The sequence below is a fragment of the Astyanax mexicanus genome, chromosome 4 (assembly GCF_023375975.1).
Source record: "Astyanax mexicanus isolate ESR-SI-001 chromosome 4, AstMex3_surface, whole genome shotgun sequence".
NCBI classification, from domain to species: domain Eukaryota; kingdom Metazoa; phylum Chordata; class Actinopteri; order Characiformes; family Acestrorhamphidae; genus Astyanax; species Astyanax mexicanus.
The window spans coordinates 36315919-36343019 of record NC_064411.1 but is presented as its reverse complement, the minus strand read 5'-3'; the positions used below and the strand labels follow the sequence as shown (position 1 = coordinate 36343019).

At 38.0% G+C, this 27101-nt stretch overlaps 1 protein-coding gene across 1 annotated transcript in view; it reads left to right on the top strand.

Annotated features, from left to right (window-relative positions):
• Positions 1-7921: 7921 nt before the first annotated feature.
• cdh10a (cadherin 10, type 2a (T2-cadherin)) overlaps positions 7922-27101 on the top strand; it is a 58558-nt gene continuing 39378 nt past the window's right edge. Inside the window, exons 1-2 of the mRNA XM_022679132.2 lie at positions 7922-8130; positions 21726-22111. Coding sequence (XP_022534853.1) covers positions 21872-22111 — 240 coding nt within the window. The 5' untranslated portion in view covers positions 7922-8130; positions 21726-21871. The remainder of the gene's footprint in view (positions 8131-21725; positions 22112-27101) is intronic.

The following is a 27101-nucleotide window of genomic DNA, read 5'->3' as shown; positions in this document are numbered from 1 at the left end:
TGGCATGCTAATACCGCAAGCCTGATGCTCCAAGCCTGATCAGTGGCACAACTAATGCTCCAAGCGCGGCGCTCCAAGCCCAATTGGTGGCATTGGTAACATGACAAGCCCGAAGTTTCAAGTTTGTTCGGTGGCATTGCTAATGCTACTCGCCCAATGGTTTAAGGCCGGTTGGCGGCATCGCTAATGCCACAAGCCCGGCACGCAAGCCCAGTGTTCCAAGCACATTAGGTGAAATCACTAATGCTACAAGCCCGGTGCTTCAAGCCCAGTTGGTGGTATCGCTAATGTTGCAATCCTAATGCTCCAAGTCCAGTTGGTGCATTGCTAATTCTACTAGCCCAATGATCCAAGTCCAGTTGGTGGCATTTCTAATGCTGCAAGCCCAATGCTCCAAGTCCAGTTAGTGGCATCACTAATGCAGCAAACACTATACTCCTAGTCTGGTTTGTGGCATTGCTAATACCGCAAGCTTGATACTCCAAGACTAAAGCTCCAACTCTGGTCAATTGGTGTCACTAATTCTGCTAGCTTGACGCTAGCTTGTCCACATCAGGTATTATTTGGGTGGCGCATCTCAGCACTACAAAATAAGTCAATTTAAAATGATCTAAGACTTATTTTTGTATTTATAAATGTATATGCAGTAAATGCTTTATATTTTTAAGTAAAACTAATTCATTTTTTAGAGTGCAGCATCAATTTTGGCCATGTTTTGGCTTTGATTTCACTGATTTGAGAGTAAACTTAGATGTACTCTTTCTTGGATGTAATTTATACACAGTTTATGGTAGGGGCATGCAAAATGCTGCTTAGTAGCATATTTTGGATGATCCATTTTGAAGGGTTTACATCTACATCATTGGAACTTATCAGGCAGCAATGCCTGCTTAGACAATTCCACAAAGTGCTCAGATCACTACGTTAGCTCCTCTGATATTTGTATTATTTTTTTTTTTTCAAAATCACTTTGATATTATTCTCCATCAAGCTCTGCGTATCTCTGCTATCTTACCCCTGTTGACTGTTTCATTCCGTCATTATTACAGCTGACGTTTGCACTTTGATAAGTCTCAAGTGGCACCTCACCACGGAGTCAGGAATTTGAATCCATTAACATTTCATTCAGCCTTCACCTGCTGCCGCCCCTTGATGGCATTTCCAATACGGTGACACTTACATCAGCAATAAGCAAGTTAAAAGACCCTCTGTAAGAGAAGCGAGAAAAAAAATAATAATAAAAAAACAAGATTGACACATCAGAGTACGCTTCATGAACCGGGGGATTATTTCATCTACGACTTCGCTTGCTGTCGGTTTAAATACATCGAAAATGAAAGGGAAATTACCTGCAATTAGTTTACAGTGCATGCCCTGTCAATTTCCCTGCTTTTAGACCAGCAGAAAGGGACGAAGCCGGCATTGAAGAGAGCCACACGTTTGGAGAACCTCTCTGGCACGTCGGCATTTAACGAGTCGCAGGATCACAGACTCGGAATTCACAATGGACACATCTAGCCTTAGGTGAGGGACCAACCGCAGCTTGGCTCATTGTTTATTTATCCGTTTATTCTTTTTCGTAATAGATTGACTTATGTATGCACGTGCTCCTCCCAGCATCTGTGCCTAGGGACATTCTCATCGCTCTGGTCTTTGATCCTCCTCATAATGCTCTCCACTGTTTTCAGCTCATGCCTGGCACTTTCAGAGGCAACGTCATTAGCTAACTCCCGGGGACTACTGATGCTGAATAAAACACTGTGGAAATCCGAGCAGATTTTATAGCCAAATATCCAGAGAGATATGAGTCAGACCACCACAATCTGCTGGTCATTTCCATGTTATGAAGGTATAATTACACCAGTGATCTATCTGCATTATGTTTTTACAGTAGGGGAAAAAAAAGCTTTAGCTGCATGCTAGTTTTGTAGGAAAATGGCTTTTAGAAATGAAATAATATCATCTTTCATCTCTCATAATCTTTTTAAAACATGAAAAAAACTGTAATGTACTTATTATCTTAATTAATTTTCGGTGTGATTTGTGCATAACGTGAAATAAACCAATCAGTGTGCCAGTTGTCATTCCCTTTAAGAGGCAGTTGCTCTGACTTTGGTGCATTTGTAGCTTTTATTCTTTATTCTGTTTTTTGTTGATAAAAAGCTGGGTTTTTGCACTTTAGTGTGTTTATTACTAATGTGACTATTCTTTTGCCAATTTGGAATTAAATAAATGAAAAGTTCTTGAGTTTTCAAGTCTCAATGCTTGTATATTATTTAGTAACATTTTAGCTCACATTAAATTTATATTAAATGTACTGATTTTAAATAATAAATAATTTATTAAATTAGTATCGCATTTTACCTTGGTTCTAGCAAACTGTTGTAGAAAAGCATGGAAGTTTCACACTGTTTCGAGAGGCGGGACCTGTTTGGTAATGTCACCGTGAAGCCTAATTAATAACATTTATTTAACCAATAGGCAACTAACAAGGACTGTTCACAGTACAGACCTAACAAGGAACTACCCTACATATACTGAGATTCGACTTTGGAACTCAACTAGAGTTTTCTCAATTCTTCTTCAAGTGCATGGCAGAGAGATCTTTCTCTAAATTACCTATGTGCAAACCTTATGAGATCCTGTTGCTATACTAATACTATATAGGGCCTCTTTGGTCTAGCAGACTGCTGATCACCACAATAACTACTTAAAATCTATAGCTCTACACAGAGTACTATAATTTGTTTTCTGCAAATAAAGGAAAAAGCACATACGTTTCAAACAAGTACAAGAGATGGAATCTGTTTGGCTACTAATAAGGACCCCTCATAGAACAGATCTACAAAGGAACTACCCTACATGAACTGAGACTAGACTTTGGACCCTTAACTAGAGTTTTTCTCAATTCTACTTTGAGCACATGGCAGACAGACAGATCTTTTTGTAAATCGTATATATGTGCAGATCTTATGAGATCTTGTTGCTTTCTTTTATGAAGACTACACTAACACATACTAACAATTTCAAGAGGTGGGACCTGTTTGGCTACTAATAAGGACTCTTCACAGTACAGACCTACCAAGGACCTAACCTACATGAACTGAGACTAGGCTTTGGATCCTTAACTAGAGTTTTCTCAATTCTTCTTCGAGTACGTGGCAGACAGACAGATCTTTCTGTAAACCGTCTATGTGCAAACTGTATGTGATTTTGTTGTTTTATTTGGAAGACTATACCAACACTGGATCTAGTCGGGTTCTGCTGATCTTCACAATAAGTAACTAAAGTCTATATCTGTACGCTCTTCAGCACAGGCGGGCGGTCTGCAATTTGACTGGTCCTTGCTGAGAGGGACAGCGCTTGGTCAGGGTTATTCCAGTTTTGGATACTTTGACAGAAATAAAGTTCCTCTACAGCCAGTACCAACAAAGTAAAGCTGACAAGAATTTCTTTGCCAGGCTTTGCCCCTCGGCTGACTGTTCGGACTGCAGTTTGACCCAGTGGGCTATCTCAGCTATCAGAGGCATATCCTTTCTGAGAATGAAAGAAATGAAAGAATACCAGCCGAGCTGTCTAACTGTGATCTAAGCCAAAATAGGGCACACCTACACGCATTTGCGCTTTTAGAGGTGCCCATGGCAGTTGCATAAGGATTTATCTAGAGCAGTAGATTGTGTTCCTGTGATTCTCATTCTGGTGTTTTCTTCAGCAATTACAGAAAACACTGCGCGGCTGTGGGTAACAGCTAATATTCATTATGCATTTTGACACGGTGTAGATTTGACAGTCTCCAGCACTGTGGGGTTCAGGAGTCTGTCAGTTATGGCCATCTATTATTCACCAGTCCTATATCCTTGGACTTACACTGGCAGTCAAAAAGAATAGCTCAGATTGACTGAGCTTTACTTACTGTTGTTACTGAGTGTTGGCGGATTTGAGAGAATTATAAGATGACCTGAAATGTCTTTCTCGGCCAAAGTTTATTGGTAAAAAACAAAATAACTCCATTAGACTCCATAAACATATTTATAACATATTTTCAAGCATTCATAAGGCATTATAAAAATGGCTACAAATATTTATATAAAAAAAAGCACAACCCATTATAGCCATGTTTATTATGCATTATGACTTGTGATCAATATGTTTGTTAAATACAGCTCTAAAAAAAAAGAGACCAATTAAAAATGATGAGTTTCTTTGATTTTACCAACTTGAAAACCTTTGGAATATAATCAATAAAAAGATGGATGATCACAAGCCATCAAACCAAGCTGAACTGCTTGAATATTTGCACCAGGAGCAAAGGCAAAAGGTTATCCAAAAGCAGTGTGTAAGACTGGTGGAGGAGAACACCAGTCTTTACATTATTTGAGGTTTGAAAGCTCTGCATCTTTTTTGTTATTTCAGCTATTTCTCATTTTCTGCAAATAAATGCTCTAAACGACAATATTTTTATTTGGAATTTGGGAGAAATGTTGTCCGTAGTTTATAGAATAAAACAAACAATGTTAATTTTACTCAAAAATATACCTATAAATAGCAAAATCAGATAAACTGATTCAGAAAATGGTCTCAGAAGTGGTCTCTTAATTTATTTTTTTTTTTTTTGAGTACTATGAGTGAGTAAGTAAAGTACAATAAATAATTTTAGGTGAAATGATTTTAGAGATACAAACTTTATTTGTAAAACAATACTAATACTTTTTTTTTTTGCTCATAAATGGATTCCACAAGATGTTGGAAATGCTCCTCTGAGATTCTGCCCGGTGTTGAAATGATTGCATCATGGAATTCCTTCAGATTTTTCAGGTGCGCTTTTATGCTGTGAATCTCCTGTTCTACCATATATCCAATGTATTTTACTGGACTCAGATACTGTGAAGCAGCACTGAAGAACACTGAGCTCAGGATTGTCATGATCTTGAAACCAGCTTGAGATGACTTTACTTTTGTCACATGATGCATCATAATGCAGGAAGTATTATTCATTATATTCATTAGGATGAATGCACATGGTCAGCGATAATACTCAAATGTGCCATGACATTTAAATGTTGATTGATTTGGGTTAATGGGCACAAATTATGCCAAGAAAAAAAATGTCCCACATATTACACCTATTACACCACCACCTCCACTAGCCTGTAGTGTTGACGCAAGGCAGGTTAACCCTTCTGCTATCCTCAAATTTAGTAACACCCTTGATTCTCTGGGTCAGTATGATCCCAGCAATTCAAACCTCCAGAAAATGATTATAATTAAAGATAATTAAACATTTTAGCATCATTTGCTCCCCATTTTTTTGTTTATTTAACAAATTATCAGCAGTTCTGGCATTTTTATAAGTGTTTTATTAATATTATATAAGTATTATAAGTGAAATAAGTGAAGGAACATTTAGAGAAAGATTCTAAAACTGGATGTCATAGTGACCTCAACATTTTTACCACACAAACATGTGTAAAATATTGATATTTCTTATGTTTTATACATAAAAATTTAACACCTTTAAGTTAACAGACATTTAAGTTAAAACATTTGAAACATTTTATTTTTTACTTACTGTCTTCATCAAATTAAAAGAAAAGACAATAAATATGAATCACAAAATTAATGGCAACCATTTTTTCAGAGACCTTAAACACTGAAAGGGGTCAAATTGACCCCAAAGATAATAGGAGGGTTACAGTAACAGATACATGTAATTATCAACAAATTCTAACCATAAAGATTCATCAAACCAAGCCTACTGCAGCCTCAGCTTTCTGTTCTTGGCTGAAATAAGTGGAACTAATCTTGCTTTTCTGCTCACCACAATCGTACAGTGTGATTATTTGAGCTTCAGTAGCCTTTCTGTCAACTCCAATAATTTTCTGTAAAACTCAACAAGACATTTCTGCTTTATTTGTTCTTTTTCTTTATTACATTAATTCGAATAAACTCTAGCTAGAAATGTTAATCTAGAAATCTCACGAGATCAGTAGTTCAAAATTCAAACCAGCCCCTTCTGACACCAACGATATGTCATGCTCAAAATCTCTGCCTTGATATTTTTTTTACCCCAATTTTGATGGTTAATATTAACATTACTACTTAATATGAAGCTGCAGGTCTATAAAAGAGGAAACATAATAAAAAAACAAGACAATAATTAGTGTAGCAAACAATAATGAAGACATAATGCATGAAATACATGATTTCCACTAGCATCACTTTGTTTCTTAATTTCTCTGATGATTAACATTGGTTAAATTAGTGAACAGAGCAGTATAATGTGTCCAGAACTGCTTGCAATTACATTTTGAATGCTAAGGTATAAATATTTGGACATTAATTATTTAGTCTAATCTAAAAAAGTTAGATAAATTCCTGTGTAAGAGCTAAATAAATGAGTCTGGTCTGAGAGATAGGGGTACATTTAGTACAGGGTAAGATATCAGATTGGTATCAGACAGTGGGTTATTTTGTATTGTGTTTAAACATGACCACTAGATAAAAGTGTTGTGCTGTTGTGCCATTAGATCCCACTGTTCTGATTGGATACAAATTAAAATATTCTTTTACTCATATTTGACCTAAACAATCAAAATATATTGATACTCTCTTACTTACAGTTTCACAACATGCCATCTATATCTGTATCCTGATTCAAGGATTTAAAGATTCAAAGGAGACTTTATTGTCATTTGCATCACATGTGGTACATGAGGTAGAATGAAACTGTGATCTCGCAGTCCTGTTACACCAAAAACTGCACTATTTGTAAAATAATATAAAATAAAATGTAATAAGAATAAAATATAAATAAGAATGAAGATGGAAACACATAAAATAAGTTTATAAAATAAGTATCTTGCTCATAATGTAAAATACTTATCATATCACCAATCAAGTTCTTGCCAATCGTACTGAGAACTGCATCTGTATTACAGTGGTATGGATCTTTTTTTAGGAATTTTCAGCAATTTATTTAAATATATGATATAGCAGACGAACACAGTGATATTTGAGAAGTGAAATTAAGTTTATAGTATTTACAGAAAGCGTGCAATATTTTTTTTTTTTAACTAAATTAGGCAGCTTTAGAAATTTGGGCAACCCCAACAGATAAAAAAAAAATACATCAATATTTATTAGATGCTATTTTTTTGCAGAAATAACAGCTTCTCTTCCTATAGCTTCCAATGAGATTCTTCTGAGGCTTCTGGTTGAAGATATTTTGGACCATTCTTCTTTACAAAACACAAACATCTCCAGTTCAGTCAGCTTTGTTGGTTTCTGATCATGAACAGCACGCTTTAAATCACACCACAGATTTTCAATAATAATATTCAGGTCTGGGGACTGAGATTATCATTCCAGAATGTTTTACTTGTTTAAGTTTTACAAATGTATGAATCTGCCTAATTTTGTTTAAAGAATTATTGCACACTTACTGTCGATCCTATAAACTTCATTTCACTTCTCAAATATCACTGTGTTCATCTGCTATATGATATATTTAACTGAAACTGATGATTTATAAGGGAAAATCATGAAAATTATCATGGGTAAATACATCTTCTTGTACTGTATTTACACTGATGCCACTTAATTCAGTTTGACTGATTAGACGATTGCATGAACAATGCACAGGAATATTACAGATGTTTTAAAAACCTCAAAAAAAAAATAAATTGAACAATACAGTTTGGATCCATCAACCATATATTAAAGAAGACACCACAATGTCCACTGCCCTGAACCCAAACCCAGACCTAGTTTGAATGCTTCAGTCAGCTGCCAACATCGCTCTCCTCCCCCCTCCTTCCCTTCCCTATCGGAGCCTTTATAAATGGCAGCCAATCAGAATGCGTCCCCCTCCGCAAACTGCATCCTTGTCTAGCAAAAGCAAGAGAGAGAGAGACAGCGAGAGGGAGAGAGAGAGAGAGAGAGAATAGGGAGCGAGCGAGTGAGAAAGAGAGCGCGAGAGAGAGAGGAAGAGAGGCATGCAGCTGGAGCCTCACACACAACTGTAGCCAGTCTTGGAATCTGAGCGCTGCCAAGAGGCAAAAAACAGGAGCCAGTGTCGCACTTCAATGAGAATGACATGCCCTCAAAAGAGCAAGGGAAGCTACGACTAAGGTAAAGACTCTCTCTCTCTCTTTTATTACTCTTTCTCTACATTTACTCTCTCTCTTTCTCTCTCTGCATGCATGCATGCATAGCCTGCGACCCATTGACTTGAGGCTTTATTATACGTGGACGATTGGTTCATGTCTGCTTAGAGTGGAGAGTTCATCAAAGACAGCAAAGTACGGAAGCTGTATTAAGGCAGTCTTAATGAAACTGATGATAGTGAATGATGGTGCAAATGACATTTTAAACAGGTGACACTCAAGGTTTTTTTTTGTATTCCTTGTGGTGGATACTTGTGTTCAGTGCTCAAGGCTAATCAATGGCAGAAATGCATCAAGAGAACGAGAGAAAACTTTTCGCAGCAATTGCTGCAAGTGCTGCACTATTCTACTGTGCGTCTTCATAAAAATGCTAGCATCCTTTGACTACCGCAGAGTGAAAAGGATGAATGAGAAGGATGCTCTCCCTGCACGAAAGCTTCTTTGCCCGTCCTGACGAGTCCTGGCGGGGACTGGGATTGAATCAGCAATTAAGTTGCTCAGATCTGCCGTTGGATTCCACGTGCCAGCAGCTAGATTTCCTTCAGGTGTTGATTCTTAAAAGTGCTTTCTTCTTCGTGGCGAGGGGTGCGCCAAAAACCTGTTTGATGTTTTTTTTCTCTCTTTCTCTCTCTCTCGCTCTCTCTCTTTCTGCCGAGGATATTAGGCTAGGGGGACTGCTTTGATGAGTCAGTCACTGCCTCCTTCTCTCTATTTCTTTCTCTCTCTTTCTTTCTCACTCTCTTTTTCTCTCTCTTTTACTCCATGTCTCCCTCAGAGAGGCTCATCCCAGGGTTTTAACTTGTCGTATGCACGTACAGAAGAAGTACAAAATGCTGGGAATGTAGACAAGCTGGGATTGAGTGATGTCTGACAACACAATCCCAATCCCAAATCTAGTAGTTCGTTGATTGAAGCAAGTCTCTAAATGCTTCAAATGCATTTGAAGAGCCCTTGAGTTCTTCTTTGAGAGGAACCTTCAAGATGAACCACCAAGAGGAAGAAAAGAAAAAAATACGAATGGTTGTGCTTGGGTTGTGTTTGAACATGAATTTGCAAGGAGTTCACCAACCAAACATCACCCAACAGATGACAACCAACATACACTCTTATCCAGAATAACAGAGGTTGGTCAATGTAGTTTTAGGAGTCACCCAGACTAGGAATTGAACCCTAGTCTCCTCCTACTGTATATGATGTGGTAGCTCACTGTCAGGGGGGTGGTGTTATCCACTGCACCACACCAACCAATAATTAATAATGGCTTACAGAAGAGAGTTCATCAAAGAGAGTGCAGCGCATCAAAGTGTAGTATTACAGTACTAACTGTATAGTCTTAATGATGATAATGATGGAGCTGGTGTTATATATCGTAGAGGTTCTAAATGCTCTCCAGAATGAACCTTGAGGAGGAACCTCCACAGAGAGGAATCTTCTGAAAAATCTTGGTTCTTTTTGGCTTCGGTTTAATTGTGAATGTGAAGGAAATGACCAACACCAACAAACATAGGACAAACAAGGCAAAAACAATGGAACCAATCAATAATAGAGATATATGATTTGACACTAGCTGTTAGCTCCTATGCCTATTTCCAGTGGTAATGTTGAATGCTCAGACTCTAAAAGCTTAAGCCAATAAATCTGTTCGCCTTCCAAAGGCTACAGTTCGTCTCCGTTAAGTGGCCCCCACTCCGTCAACTCTTGTGTAAACCCACCCCAACCCAGTCCCAGTCAGTTTGGGCCCCTGTTTACCATTACTTGCTGTTTGCTGTTCAATTTGGCTGCTAGATGTTGTGCGCGAGCTGCCAAGCCTCGGAGTCGGCCGACGCGTGATTTATACATCCGAGCCCAGGCGCATAATAGCACGACTGTTTCGCCCAAATTAAAGTGCACATTTCCTCCCAGCCAGTGTCACATGTATAATTGCCTTTCAACGCAGAGATGAAGCATGAGACAAAGTCACTTGCACTTCGATTCCGGATAGCGTTCTTCCTCCCTCTCTCTCTCTCTCTCTCTCTCTATCTTTTTCTCTCTTTATCTCTCTCTAGCTCTCTCTCTCCCTTACCCCTCCCTGACTCTCTGTTATGAAGAGGAGGTTCGCAGTGAATGCAATTTGTCTCATAATGAGATAAAAGTCAGGGACAATCAATTTATTTCATTCGAGAGCAATGCAGCGATATTAATGCCCTCCCCCCCTCCCTCCCTTCCACCACCACCACTACCACCACTACCATCATCACTGTCACCGACCCACTCACCCACCACCACCACCACTACTACTATTACTACAATGCTCTTCCAAGCTCCAGCATTATGGACATTATAGTTAATTATCACAATTTTCATGTATACGCAAGAATTCAAATCCCAGACGAGGTTTCCTTCCATAATCAGCATCCAGCACCACCACAGAGTAATCATAGGGCAGCTAACAAGTTTTTTTTTTTTTTATCCACTGTAAAATATAAAATATAAAATATCGAGCACCCCCAAATGGCTTCCTAATCCCTCTTTTGGAGTCCGCATATATAATTTATTGAAGGCCTTACAAGTTTTCTTCTTCTCTTCTTGTAAAATATATATATATATATATATATATAAAAACGAGGGCCTCCCAGAACTTCATTAAAATCCCAGCAACCAAATGAAACGAGAGGGAGAAAGAGAGAGAGAGAGAGAGAGAGAAAAAAATATATAATAAAATAAATAAAAGCTGGGTCTAATAAACGTGCTGCCTCCAAACGATGGCCTTGATTCGATGAACCTGGCCATATCAAAGCCTGGTCCTCCAGGCAAGCAATCAACATGCAGCAGATTTGATCTGTATCAAAGTTTCAAAACAAAGAAGACAGGGCATTAATATTACAGAGGAGGCAGCAGCTGTGAAAAGTGTCCAGCGTGAGAGATGGAGAGATGGGCGAGCCAGGTAGGGTGGTAGAGAGGAAGATAGGGAGGGAGGGAGGGAGGGAGTGAGTAAGAGAGAGAGAGAGAGAGAAAGCAGCCAGGAAAAGCTCTTGGGCTCCACCAAGTGGTAGTCCAAGCGTAAGGTGTAGGGAGTTCCTGTTTCTCTTCCTCTTTCTTTCTATTTTTCTATTCCTACCCCCCTGCAACCTGGAGATACTAAGGAGCTTGGACCCCAAAAAGACATAAAAAGCTATTCAAACTATTCAAACAAAGCATAGCTACTGTAATATACGTATGCTAATTCTTGCAATACGTCGCATTCCACAGCATTTTCCCAATACTCCAAATCTCAAAATCCAATGCTTTGGGTTCAGGTCCAATTGTGAGGTTCCAAGAACTGCTGCTGCTTCTTCTTCTTCTTCTTCTTCTGCTGCTGCTGATTCAAATGCAGCCGGAAAATCCTAACCTAACGGGTTAGATAACGCGGATCCCTCTCCTTGCGTTTATCACTCCGGAAGCCTCCGAACGTATCTGCTTGGCTTATTATGCAACCCGCGTCCAGGATTAATATCCACGATGCTAATGACATTCATGGAAAGGATTTAAACTATAGCCCCTAATTAGAACATTCAATCATAATAATAATCAAAGAGGTTTAATTGTTACAAAAGGGAGTTGGTTTCGCACAAGCCCGAGGCCAAAAAGAGATTAACAGCCGAGACAACGGGTGTGCAGAGTTGTGTATTATGCATTTTGAAGGATATTTATACAAGCAGCCATTTAAAGCCTTTTTTTTTTTCGCTCTGTAGAAAGCCATTAGGTGACTGCTAGGGCTTTTTGCTTTTTTTTTTTTTTTTTTTTTTTTTTTTCAATTACAAAAGCAATTCCAGTCTAATTTCTGGGGCTTTATTATTTCATCCTTCATTTTAACCGAGACATAGCAAACTTAGCAAACCAGTGCTATTGGAAATCTTTGCGGCGGCGAATGGATACATTTGCTTTTTCCAGGAAAAAAAGAGGGAAAAAAAACACAAACCCAAATCAAATACCACCCACCCGCCCACCCATCGTTAATGTTTCTTTTTGGGCCGAGCCGGTTGTTTATTTGCGCTCAGTGTTTGGAAACAGGTGGTGGGGGCGAAGTGACAAATGATTGTGACAAATGTGTCAAAACACCAGTAGATTGCAATAAAGGCAACTGTTGCTACGTAACACCACATCAAATGGAAACATGACTCAAAGGGTGAACTATCAGCGGCCTCCGCTTGGGGTGAAGCGCCGCACGAAATCACGGAGCGCGACGCACAACAATGGAGGAAAGGCTGCAAATCACCCAATAACACGATGCCGGGCTTCTCCTTTCCATTTATTTTGAATAGACGGTTCAGGTTCAAGTTCAAGTTGGATTATTTTTCGATTTGTAGATATTCTCGCTTGCTTCAAGGCTGTAAACCAGTACCTGTGCCTCTTGTACCTGTTTTCAATGACGAGATTTGTTTTGAAGTCAAAAGAAAGGCTGAATCTTGTCATAAAAACAGATATTCTAGCATATATAGTTTTGGTGTACCTCAAGGCTCTGTACTAGGGCACACTTCAATTGTTTTGAACATCATGCTCTGAACTACAAATAAAAAAAAACAACAACAAATGCTGATCAACCGTGTGATTGATTGTTTGTAGATTTTGTGAAGAAGTATGAATAGAAGCTAAATAGTATCCTATAAACAGAAAAAGGTTCTGTACTAGGGTTCATTCTTGTTGTTTTAAACATCTTCCTTTAAACTACCAATGGTCTGAGCTATTATTGAATTATTATTGGTGGTATCACTTTAAAATGTGGCTCCTTTACAAAATAGTTTATAAAGGAGTTTATTAATAGTTATTTATTAGGTTATAAACCATTAATAAGCAGTTACAACACGTAAATAGTAAGATCTGAGGTTTAACAGTATAAACGAACGTGGAATCAATATTTGGTACATGGCAGATCTTACTAAATGCTACTAAAACTTACTTTGTCTTATCCTTCAATCATGATTAACATTTCTGTTTTTAATTTTAATAATGTTAATTAATTTTAAAAACTATAATACCATATTACACGACTAAACTGACTTTCTATATTATTTTAACAGATTTGTTTAAAAAATGTCATTGTCACTGTTGTTCTTTTAATTTATGTGTTGTAAGTGCTTATTATTGTTTTTGAACTATTTACAACTTTATTTATAACCTGTAATAAACTCCTTTATAAACTATTAACCTGAGCATTTTTTTTATTTTTCTGGCAGGAAAGTACTATTTAGAAATATGATGTGAGGCCAAATTATTATAATTTTTTTTTAAACAGATATTTAGATGTGGCATGCTGCAAGTCTTTGTACTAGGGCATACTCTCATTGTGCTAAATGGCTTGCTATGAACTACCAGCAGTGTTCACTTAAGTCTGAAACCTTGAGAGCAGTCGTTTCTAGATAAAAAAAAAACATGTTTTGTAATGTGGTGTACTGCAAGGAATAGTCTCTACCAATGGATTTCTGTTCATTTGAGACGTTGAAGGAGGCTGAATATTGCCTAGATATAGGCTTATTTTCTCATAGTTTTGAGACTAAAAAAATAAATATGTATATATGGCATGCTCCAAAGCTTCATACTAGGGCTCATTCCCATTGTTAAGAACGTCTTGCTGAGATACCAGCAGTCTCCACTGGAAGATCCGACCATTTGGGCAATTGTTTCTAGACAAATATTATTTTTTTTAGATAAATAAAGGCTACATTTTGTTATAAAAACAGATATTTAGGTTAGGTATGCTCCATAGCTTCATTCTAAGGCATGTTCTTATTGTTTTGAACCTCCTGCTTTGAATTACTGTCAGTCTTCCCTAAGCATCCGGACTCTCAGTGGCTTATGGTTTTAGATGAAAGTGCCATTTTAAAATATGAAGGGAAGCTAAATATTAGCCTTTTTTTTCAAGTTTGTTGGGTTAAACATCTTGCTTTGAACTACCTGTAGTCTTCTCTGAAATCTTAAACCCATTGGGCAATTGGTTTTAGAAGAAGGTGCCAATTTGAGGGCTGAATAGCATTTGTAGATATAGGCTTATATTTTCATAGATTTGAGGGTCTTGTCATGAAAAACAGATATTTATATATGGCGTGCTTCAAGGCTTCATACTAGGGCTCATTCTCATTGTTTAGAACATCTTGCTGAGCTACCACCAGTCTCCACTAAAAGATCTGAACCTTTGGGCAGTTGCTTCTGGACTAATGTGTTATTTTCAGTTATAAATGGAGGCTTAGACTTGTTATAAAAACAGATGTTTAGATTTGGTATGCTTCAAGGCTTTATTCTATGGCATGTTATATTGTTTTGAATGCCTTTTTAAAAATAAAAAAGGGAAATCAAATTTTGATATGGCTATTTAGAAATGTTTTTTCTTTAAGTTTGGATTGCTTTTACAATCTTGTTTTGAACTACCTATAGCCTTTTCTGTAAGCTCAAACCCTTTGGGCATTTGCTTTTAGAATAAAGTGTCAATTTAAGATATGGAGGGAGGCTAAATATTGTCCTAGATATACTGTAGTCTTACATTCTCCAAGTTTTGTTCTTTTCATAAAAAGGGCTCATCCTCATTCTTGTTTTAAACTTCTAGCTGAACTACCTGCAGTCTCCACTGCAAGATCTGATCCTTTGGGCAGTTGTTTCTAGACAAAGGTTTTATTTTGAGTTATGACTGCAGGTTAAACCTCATCCTAAAATCAGGTTGAAAATGGCGTGCCTCTAGGCTTGGTAGTATGGCCCATTTCTGTTGCTTTGAACATTCTGCTCTAAATTTCAGGTGTTTTCTCTGAAATCTCGGACCCTTTGGCCATTTTGAGATATGAAGGGAGGCTAAATATGCCCTAGAAATAAAGGTTTAGATATGGCGTACCTCAAGGTTTAGTATTAGGGCTCATTGCTGTTGTTGTTGTTGTTTTGATAGTCTTGCATTGCGGCACTCAAATTTGTTACTTTCAGCATCTTGCTTTGCACTACCTATTTTTTTTTTTAAAGCTTAGAACCTTTGAGCATTTGTTTTGTCAATTTGAGTTACGGAAAAAAGCTAAATATTGCTCTAGATATAGGATTACGTTCTGATAGTTTTGAATGTCTTGCTATAAAAACAGATATGTTCATATATGGCGTGCTCCAAGGCTTCAAACTAGGGCTTATTCTCATTCTTGTTTTGAACTTCTAGCTGAACTACCTGCAGTCTCCACTGCAAGATCTGACCCTTTGGGCAGTTGTTTCTAGACAAATGTTTTATTTTGAGTTTTGAATGGATCATCCTAAAATCAGTTTGAAAATGGCGTGCCTCCAGGCTTGGTAGTATGGCCCATTTCTGAAATATCAGGTGTTCCATCTGAAATCTCGGACCCTTCGGAGATATAAAGGGAGGTTAAATATTGCCCTAGAAATGAAGGTTTAGGTATGGCATGCATCAAGGCTCAGTACAAGGGCCCATTGCTGTTGTTGTTGTTTTGAAAGTCTTGCATTGTGGTGCTTGAGGCAAAAAAATAAGAACCTGTAGGAAACAAGAAAGCAGCTAGTTTCTTGACTACTATTTTTTTATTTGAGATTAATTAAGGCTAAAGTTTGTTTAAACACCTTTGTTTAAACACTCTGACTGAGTGGCTTATGCCATTGGATGAAAGTGCTATTTTAAAAACATTAAGGTAAACTGAATCTTGTCATAAACACAGCTATTTAGATATGGTTTTCTTCAAGCATCTGGCTTTAAACTACTATAGTCTTTTCTGAGACCTCAGATACAGAGCATTTGTTTTGTCAATTTGAGAAATGGAAGAATAATAAATATTGCCCTAGATATAGGGTTTCAATGTCTTGCTATAAAGAACTATTTAGAGGTTTCATACTAGGATGCATTCTCATTCTTGTTTTCTCCGCTGGAAGATCTGATCCTTTGGGCAGTTGTTTCTGGACAAATGGTTTATTTTAAGTTATGAATGAAGGTCAAACCTCATTCTAAAATCAGGTTGAAAAATGTTGTGCCTCCAGGCTTTCAGGCTGCTTTGAACAACCTGTTCTAAAATATCAGGTGTTTCCTCTGAAATCTCGGACCCTTTGGGCATTTGGAGATGTGAAGGCAGGCTAAATATTGCCCTAAAAATGAAGGTTTAGGTATGGCGTGCCTCAAGGCTCTGTACTAGGGCCCGTTGCTGTTGTTGATGTTTTGAAAGCCTTGCATTGTGGCTTTTGAGGAATTGTAGCGAAGAAGAAAAAAATAACAAAAATAAGAACCTTTAGGAAACGAGGTGGAAGATAGATATTTATATATGGTGTGCTTCTAGGTTTCATACTAAGGCTTATTCTCATTCTTGTTTTATCCAATGGAAGATCTGATCCTTTGGGCAGTTGTTTCTAGACAAATGTTTTATTTTGAGTTATGAATGGAGGTTTAACCTCATCCTAAAACCAGGTTGAAAATTTTTGTGCCTACAGGCTTCCAGGCTGCTTTGAACAGCCTGTTCTGAAATATCAGGTGTTTCCTCTGAAATCTCGGACCCTTTGGCCATGTGAAGAGAGGCTAAATATTGCCCTAGAAATGAAGGCTTAGGTATGGCGTGCCTCAAGGCTCAGTACTAGGGCCCTTTGCTGTTGTTGTTGTTGCTGGTGTTTTGAAAATCTTGCATTGCGGCACTTGAGGAATTGTAGCGAAGAAGAAAAAAAGAAGAAAAGTAAGAACCTGCAGGAGGAGTGGAAGCAGGGTAGAGGCGGGATGACTGGTGCAAGTCTGTGTTTTTTGCCGGAAAGAAATGCACATGGCCTGTCGTGCTGAGATGCCCCGTCTAAAACCGGAGCAACAAACGCAGTGGCAGGCCACGCGGCTGAAGGCAATTACCGCGTCAGGGAGGAAAGCTGCGCTGCTGTGTTTCGGAGCGAACGGGGGGATTTGAATCCAACCCCAGACACGCTGCTCCACATAATCAAAGTCAACTGTATCGATTGGGTTTATGTGAGCGGCTTTGCGCACACTCTAGTGCATTTATGTACCTGAGCTTTGCTTTCGGCGGCTTAATCCGCGGATGAAAAACTAGTAAGCGAAAACAGATTTGACACTGGGGAAAGGGCGGGTGTGGGGAGTATAAGCGGGGGTTGGGGGGGGGGTTCGGCCTGTTGCTCAGAGAATAAGATTTGTCTTACGGCTTTATTGAGTTGCGGCGCTTGTTTTCTCGGATTATTCATTGTTAGTGTTCTCGGCTCCCGCGAGAGTTTTGCATGAGGGGAGCGCTTGTCAATAACTCTGACAGGGGATGAGGAGCAATGCGTTCAGACAATGAGAGTTAAAAAATATCTTTAAAAAATAGAAAAAAAAAAACCCGACCTTGACTTAAATCGTAGTCCAAGGATTTAGCTAAGACGCACTTGATTCAAAAGACACACTTGTGTAATCGGCGTCCTCTTTAACGGCCCTGACACATGAATCGATGCATGTTCTGTGGGGCCACATCACAGGCTTCATCCTGAATGGAGCGGACTACGTATCAAGAGACTGCGATATTAAACTTTTATTTGATATCAAAGGACTTCCATTGCAATAAATTTCACCATGAACTCGCTCAGCTCTGCAATCACAGCTTGTTTCCTGACCGAGATCAAACGCGGTTAGGTGTGATGTTGTCAGCCCCGTCAGATATCGGTAGGGATTCAAAATGAGATTATTCCCAAATAAGCATTTCTTTCCTTACAGCTTGAGTTGTATATAAAAAAACTATTTGGCCCCTACAGATTTCTATTGTTTTTTTGCTTTTTTATCATACCTACACTTTTCAGATTATCAAACAAACTTTAGAATCAGACGAAGATAACCTGAGTAAAAACAAATATAAAAATAAATATGTTTTTAAATGATAATTTCATTTATTAAGAGAAAATAAATGTATTTGGCCCCTAAACCCAATAGCAAGTTTGTTCCACCTTTGGCAGCAACAACTGCAATCAAGAGTTTGCGATAACTGGCATAAAGTCTTTCACATCTAGGTGGAGGAATTTTGTTACATTCTGCTTTACAGAATTGTTTTTATTCAGACACACTGGAGGGTTTTCAAGCATAAAAGTCCTGTTTAAGATCATCCACAGCATCTCATGTAATGTAATTACATTTTTTTTTTGTGTGTGTGTTTGTTTCAGCCATTCAGAGGTGGACTTGTTTTTGTGTGCTTTGGGTCATTGTCCTGCTGCAGAACCCAAGTATGATTGAGCTTAAGTCACAAACTAATAGCCGGACATTCTCCTTTAGGATTTTCTGGTAGAGAGCAGAATGATTCATCATGGTTCCATCAATTACAGAAAGTTGTCCAGGTCCTGAAGTAGGCAAAGCAACTTCAGACCATCACACTTCCACCACCATGTTTCACACATAGGACCAAGTTTGTTTTTTGATAGCTTTTTTCACTTAATAAATGAAATAATCATTAAAAAAATATATTAAAAAAACGCTTTTTGTATTTACTGAGGTTATCTTTGCCTGAGATTTTTTTTTTTGAAGTTTGTTTGATAATGTGAAAAATGTAAGTATGACAAAAAAACACTGTATAGCAAAGAAAGCATGTGTATATTATAATAATTAAACGTAATATGTAATACAAAATCTACTGTTTATTTGGGTGAGTAAAGCACTTCCGTTTATTTACAGTAAGCTTAGAATCTTAAATTTCTCCAGCAATAAGGCTGGAGCATTAGCATTAGCACTGGCAGTTAGCAGCTAATGCTGCCCGACAGCACTACACTAAGGAACCTATAGTGTTCAGGTAAGACAAGGCATTATTGGCTAGCAGTTTATCCCATGAAGCTTGTTTTAACATGGTAAACAAGCAGGCTACAGTTTGATATACTACCCTCAACCTTGAACAACGCAAGAGTTATCACGGTTAGTGTGTAATGCTAATGCTGCTGCAGCAGTGCTAGTCGGGGTTAGCAGCAGACTACAGGCCGAAAATACTCTCCTCTAAATGGGGAAATAGAGGATAGCGGCTAATGCTAATACTGCTCCAGCCCGGTGCTGGAGAACTAAACATAAGGCACACTGGATTAAAAGGCACACTGGTGATTTTTGAAAAAAATTTAGACCTTCACACTGTCTCAAAATTTCATTTCATTTCATTTTCATTTTCAAAATTTCCTCTAAAAACAATCTTTTTACACTGACTTTTTACCAGGATTTTTACCAGCTTCTGTCAAATTACCTTTTGGAGTTGTTTTGGAGATACATATTTTTTATTTGGACAGTGATGATATACAAATGCTTTTTGGCTTGTATAAAGAAATGTTAACCAGCAAATAAACCATTCACAGATCCAATTGGTTCATTGAGTTATGAATTATGCATTATGAGTTGTGATCTATGCATAGAAAACTAGGCTCCTTCAGTAGTGATTCTATAGTAAGGAGTCTATGTTAGTTCAGCTCACTTTAGCTCTATTTTCATTCCACTCGTGTATAAATCTTAAAGGAGATGAAATGCTGGAAGAGAAAACAGACAACAATTGGACATTTTACAAATATTGGATAAAAGAATGATATCAGTCCTCACTTTCTCACTTAACAGACAGTACAATCCTGGTAATGGGAAAATGATTGATGAGCAAAAAAAAAAAAAAAAAAAAAAAAGGCTAAATTAATTTACGCTAAAATAAATGAGCAAATGCTTCTGCTGCCAAAAAGAGGTTTCTTGGAGCGATGCCACCCCTAGAAGAAGCTCTTTTGGAGTTCCCTGAAGAACTTTTGAAGAAATTGTTCTTTAAAAACCTTAACTGAAAGCAATGAACTGAACGATTTGTCATGGAAGCAGAAGTGTTATGGCTCAGCTATGTCTAACAACCAGGTTTTACACATTGGACTCTAAAGGGCAGTTTACTGGGATTCCTGGAGCCTAGGTCTTGGACTACATAGACTTTTGAATGGAGATTTTAAAGTCTATGACTAGGCTTAACTAAACCCTGTTTAGGAAATTGTCCTTTGGGTTGTTTTCACACCTGAGAGTCTTGACCTAAGTCTGAACTGAAAGTTCCTGTACTGTCCTGTCCTGTTCCTGTTTTTTATTGTATATATTTGTTCCAGTTAGTTACAGTTCTGCAGTGCAGTTCATTTACCAGATTAAAAAAAAAACTTTTCTACATTTGGGCTACATCTCTTTATACCCAACACTGATTGGTTTGTAAATGGGCATCAGGCATGTATCCGACAATGGCAATTTGACGAGTTGAATAATCTACAGTTACAGTAGATACAGGAATCACCAGTGTAATCTGTTGAACCCATACTTCTACAGTATATTACATGCATGCACATGTATATGTTTAATGGGTGATGATACACTGCCCTAAGTTTTATTTTATTTTATTTTTTTCAAAAGTTTGAACCATTAAAGGTGTCCTTCCTCTAAAATTCTCTTAACCTCCATTGTCTGCAGTAGCTGGTAAAAGAAAATATTCTTAAAAAACGAGTCGATCAGGAGAAGCATTAATGTCTACGTTAACCCGTGAATTAGTATTTATTAAGAACAACATGACATAAGTTTGTTCCTGTATTGTTTGTGCAAATAAGTAAGAAATAAGTAGATGTGTATGATTAGATTTATACTTGTCATTTATAATTGCTGTGCTATGGTCTCTACTCAATGGTCTTTTAAATAAGGTACGTGGAATTCAAGTCATAACTTGGTAAAAAGCGGAATTCAGTAAAAAGTGTAAATTAGCAAATTTATTAATTAATATTTAGAGCTTCCCATTATCTCAGCGTCTTATTATTTACTCATGAAATAAATGAAATTGTTCTGTTTACACTAGCTTGCGTAAGTAACTATAGGTGTACATCGGATCTCCGTCGGATTTCCCGTTTTACAGGGAGTCTAAGACTAGTTTTAAAAAAAAACTTGGTTTACACTTATTTCCATTTGAAGTTAAAAATTGAGATTTCTGCCTGTGTAAAGTTGATGTTTATAAAGACATCTTTCCCTAGATCTAAACCTTAACCTAAACCTGGTATTTTTCTTAGCCCCTAACTCTAGTACTCTTCATAATCCAATGGTAATAACATGCTCATGTGTCATGTGGGGCCTGTCTGGAGCCCAAATGGGCACTAAAAAGTTTCCCCCATGTTTTCCAAGGGGAATATGAATGTGTTTGGCCCCACATATGGATATTAGCATTGGGCCCCATCAGGTTTAGGGTCTTGGTTGCTCACTGCACATGTCGCCTAGATGTAAGATTATGTTGCTGGGAGATAATGATGGGTCCCAGTAACAACACTGGGAGAGTCCATGCCCACCTGGAACCCACCTATCCGACATTCCCCTCATATGAGCCTCACTTGACTATGTTGGCTGAGTTAGCAGATGTTCTTTAGTCACAATCACCACCCCCTCTAAAATTTGACAGTGCTCTCAACACAGGGCACGGCACTGTTGGCACGAAAACGTCTTGAAGGATGAAGTAACTGCCAGAGAAATATGACATCTGCTTGCTGTTTGATATCAAAGAGCTGCCATTGCACTTAATGGAATTTTCTCTCTTGACAGGAGTTGCCGTGACCTCTGACAAATTGAAACTCTTTTCTTTTTCTTCTCCTCTTTTTCTCTCTTTGATTTCTTCTCAGGGAATCAACGGAACATCAAAGTGAGCGTCTACAATGCCAGAGTTGCTGATTCAAGCGTTTAGGTCGTTCGCCTTCGTCCAACGCTGCCTTCCTTGTTAGATTATTCATCTGGAGTTGTGCCTGTTCCGAGGATCAATTGGATACTGATGATGATGATGTTGATGATGATTCGCTTCCTCTGGCTGTTCCCGCTGCTCGGCCTCCCCCCTTCGGGCTCGCCCGTCATGCTGGTGGTGCGGAGCCGGGGTGGTGCCCTCCACCCCCTCAGCCAAACGCTGCAGCCCGAGGGTAGAGTGGTGCTGCACAGATCCAAGCGAGACTGGATGTGGAGGCAGTTCTTCCTGTCGGAGGAGTACATGGGGAACAACTACCAGTACGTCGGCAAGGTGAGAGAGAGATAGGGCGATGGGGTCGGGCATCGGCTTGCCTTGTCTTACAAACGAGCCTTCGGGGGGGAAAAGATGTGAAGAAATGAAGGGAAGAAGGGAAAAAAAATATGGTTCTCCTTTGAGGTTTTATGTGGCATGGCATAATATTTGAATATGAATGCGCCACTTTGAAAAACTTGACGCCATTATCAAAGAAAAGCCACGCAAATGTGAATTACACACTCAGCGAGGCATGAATATTCAGGCTGAGAGAAAGGCAGAGCGACAGTACAGGCTGGGGGAGGGGTCGGGGATGAGGGGATTTGGTGGAGTGTTGGGTATTTTGTACTGGGCTTCGAGCCTGGTTTTACTCTTTCATTTCTAGGACGAAAGTAGCTCCCCTGAGACCTGACTGGAATCGCCAATTATGGGCTATCTCATTGTATGTCTCTCTCTCTCTCTCTCTCTTTCACTTCCTCTCTCTCTCTCTCTTTCTTTTTTCCTCACACTTTTCTCTCACCCATTGACTTCCTACCCATCTGCAATGTACTGTATGAAAAGGAAGGGGCTTCAATTCATCAAGCTGCAATTCAAGAGATGCCACATTTACGCCACATTAACCATGAAAGAGAAGCCCATACCAGTATCATCATTCTTCTCTTGATGTGCACCAATCATAACGTAGAACTCGCAATAATGGAACAAAATGGCTCCCTTTTGTTGTCGCAGTTGGCAATGCTAAGTTTCGGATATAACAGCTCAAGAGTGGCTTAATGCAGCTTAGAATCATGTTCTGGAAAGCCATGTTTTGGTGGGTTGGCTGTTCTAGGCTAATCAATTATAATGTTGAGTAAACAATAAGTCTAATTCACGTACAGATGCATGTTCACACAAATGAAAATCTATTTTAGGTGTTTATTTATTTTATTGTTGATGATTATGGCGTACAGCTAATGAAAACCCAAAAGTCAGTATCTCCGAAATTAGAATTAGAATAAAAATTATATAAGACAAAATTGGTACTTTTGGCAGTGTGCGAAGTCCTGCTGGAAAATGAAATCCACATCTCTATAAATGTTGTCAGCAGAGGGAAGCATGAAGTGCTGTAAAATTTTCTGGGAAAACACTGCACTGACTTTAGACTTGATAAAAATAATAAAACACAGTGGATCAACACCAGCAGATGACATATCTCTCCAAATCATCACTGATTGTGGAAACTTAATGCTAGACTTCAAGCAGCTTGAACTGTGTGTCTCTCCACTCTTCCTCCAGACTCTGGTCTCTTGATTTCCAAATAAAATGCTAAATTTACTGATGATCAGTGATGGTTTGGAGAGACATGTCATCTGCTGGTTTTGCTCCATTGTGTAATACCACAAAAAAGGATAAGGGATATTGTAGAATATTGTTTTAGCATGAAAATGTGCAAGTGCAGTAATCTGATTCACTCTGACAAGAACCAAATAAATGGTTTCATTTGTACTTGGATATCAGATTTTTTCAAGAGGTTTCAATTAGGAAATTTAAAGTGGAAAGCCCCTCAAGTTGGATTACACACTTCAGCGTCCAAGATAGATTCAATGCATAGCAACCATAGCAAATTTAGACCTATTATTCACTTTATTAGCACTTCTATCTATTTGTGTCTCTTTTAATGAGTCATAAACAAAGTACTGCCCAACTTCTATCTGTGGATGTTCTTCCATTGTGTTATACAGTGGCATTAAAGATATGTGCCCCTTATAGATTTGCAGGTTTGTCATACTTAAAAAGATAACCTGAGTAAATATAAAAAGCACATTTGAATGAAAAAATATATATATATCCAAGTAAGTTCTAGCCCTGTGTGAAAAAGTGTTTTATCCCCATAAATGAACTGTGATTAATCACACTTATTGAAAAGCTGAGTTCAATTTCACTACTAAACATAACCAGGCCTGATTACTGCCAGACCTGTAGAATAAAGAAATCACTTAAATAGAACCTGTCTGACAACATGAAGCAAATAAAATATCTGAAAAAATCAACACATTATGCCCCAACTTAAACAACACTGAAAAACACTGGTGAACCTTCCCAGCAGTGACTGGCCGATCAAAATGACCCAAAAGGGCATGGACTACTCATCCAGGAGGTCACATTTACCTCAGTTAAAGTCAGTGTTAATGATTCAATAATAAGAAAGAGACTGGGTGAAAATGGTCTCTGTGGAAGAGTTCCAAGGCAAAAACACTGCTGACCAAAAATAACAAATTGGTCTATTTCACACCACTGTATAGCTAATGGTCTGTGGTGGTCTCTTCTATGGGGTTCTGAGCATTAAAGAACATGGTGAAAGGAGGATAATGATAAAGAATGCAGAGAAACAGAAACAAAGATATGCTTGATTGCTGCATATTACAGTGGTTTATGTACTATAATACAGTGGAGCCCAAAATTATTCATACCCCTGGCAAATTTTGACTTAAAGTGACTTTTACTTAACCAGCAATTTTATTTTTGACCGGAAACGACACAGGCATCTCCCAGGAGATATTACGATGATGTACAACATTGTGGAAAAAAATATTTCTCAGCTTTTATTCACATTTGAACAAAAAGTGGCATGTCCAAAATTATTCATACCCTTCTCAATAATTAATAGAAAAGCCTTTATTGGCTATTACAGCAATCAAATGCTTCCTGTAATTGCTGATTTTTGCATGTCTCCACTGGTATTTTTGCCCATTCATCTTTAACGATGAGCTCCAACTCTTTGAGGTTGGAGGGTCTTCTTGCCATCACCCTGATCTTTAGCTCCCTCCACAGATTCTCAATTGGATTCAAGTCAGGACTCTGGCTGGGCCACTGCAAAACATTAATGTTTTTGTCCACTAACCATTTCTTCACCACTTTTGCTGTGTGTTTTGGGTCGTTGTCATGCTGAAATGTCCACTGGTTCCCAAGGCCAAGTTTCTCTGCAGACTGCCTGATGTTGTTGTTGAGAATCTTGATGTATTGCTCTTTTTTCATGGTGCCATTTACTGCGATCAAGTTTCCTGGTCCATTGGCTGAAAAACACCCCCAAAACATTAGGTTCCCACCACCATGTTTGACAGTGGTGATGGTGTTCTTAGGGTTGAAGGCTTCTCCTTTTTTTACGCCAAACGAAGGACACATCATTATGGCCAAACAATTCAATTTTTGTTTCATCTGACCATAAAAAAGAAGACCAGAAATCTTCTTCTTTGTCCAGATGAGCAAAGGTCAAGCGGGCTTTTGTGTGCCTTTTCTGGAGAAGTGGCGTCCTCCTTGGTCTGCGTCTGTGGAACCCAGCAGTGTGCAGTGTCCGTTGGACTGTCTGCCTTGAGATGTTGCCACCTGCGGAGCCCAGATTCACCAGAATGGCCTTGGTGGTGATCCTTGGATTTTTTTTCACCTCTCTCACTATCCTCCTGGCCAGCACAGGTGTCACTTTTAGCTTCCGACCACGTCTTCTGAGATTTTTCCACAGTGCAGAACTTTTTGTATTTTTTAATAATACTTTGCACTGTAGCCACTGGAATGAAAACATTTAGATATGACCTTATAGCCCTTTCCTGACTTGTAAGCGGCCACAATGCACAGTCGCGGGTCCTTAGTGAGCTCCTTGGTCTTAGCCATGACTGTCCACAAACCAACTGCAGAGAGCTGGTGTTTTTCACCTGTTGAGTTGATTAAAACAGCTGTTCCCAATAAATCAGGTTATTTAGGAGGCTTTAATATAGCTTGGACTAGACTGTGACATAATTTTGGACATGACACTTTTTGTTCAAATGTGAATAAAAGCTGAGAAATATTTTTTTCCACAATGTTGCCTCTTGTACATCATAGTAATATCTCCTGGGAGATGCCTGTGTTGTTTTCAGTCAAAAATAAAATTGCTGGTTCAGTAAAAGTCAAAATTTGCCAGGGGTATGAATAATTTTGGGCTTCACTGTATGTGCATAATACACAACCAATGAAAAAGACACAATGTAAAATAATGATTTCTGAAGAAGATCTAAACAAGTAAGGGTAGACAATATTTCTGAATTCACTGTAAAAAATAAAACCGTAAAAAAATGGTCAAATTACTGGCAGCAGGGGCTGCCAAACAAAAACCCTAAAATTAAAGTAAAATACTTTCATTCATATGAAGTGCAAAACCAGTAGATTCACATGCATTTTCATTAAAGGTTTCACATACATACACCAGTATTTTACAGTTTTTCAGAGCATATTTACAATTAAATTTCTTCAATAAAGTGATTTTGATCAACGTTCTGCAGGGAAAAAACTGTTATTTTACAGTTTTTCAGAGCATATTTACAATTCAATTTCTTCAATAAAGTGATTTCAATCAATGTTCTGCAGGGAAAAACTGTTATTTTACCTTTTTTAAACTAACTTTATTGTCTTTCAGGTTGTGAGCTTTATGATTCACAAATTAATGTGTAATTGACTCATTCAGTGACATTCAGTGACAAACTGTATGATCTTTTCAGAATTTCTTTATTAACAGGCTCTCTGCTCATTTAAAGCAATAAAAAGTGCTCAGAGAGTGAAACCACTTATGTTAGCACAGTCTAAAACCCAGCCAGGTGGATAAAACTGTTATGAAACTACATCATGGTGAGCCCTCTAAACTGAACATCTAATTAACATAGCCACGCCCCACAGACAGTTTTTTTTTTTAGGTATATTTTCTTTTACATAAAAGAAAGAAAAAAACGTTTTATTTCTATGGTTATTTTCTGTATTTTTTTTAACAATGAATAAAAAATAAATAAATAAATAAATAAACCTTACAATTATGAAGAAAAACACTGAGATTTTGGGAAAGAAATAAACCTTTAAATAATAACACACACATATAATTACATATAATAATAAGTAATTTTACATACATATCTATATAACTTAAGAACATGGAAAAATACCATAAAAATAATATAGCAATATAGCCCTAAAAATAAGAGTTTTAACCGTAATCTCTCATTAATGT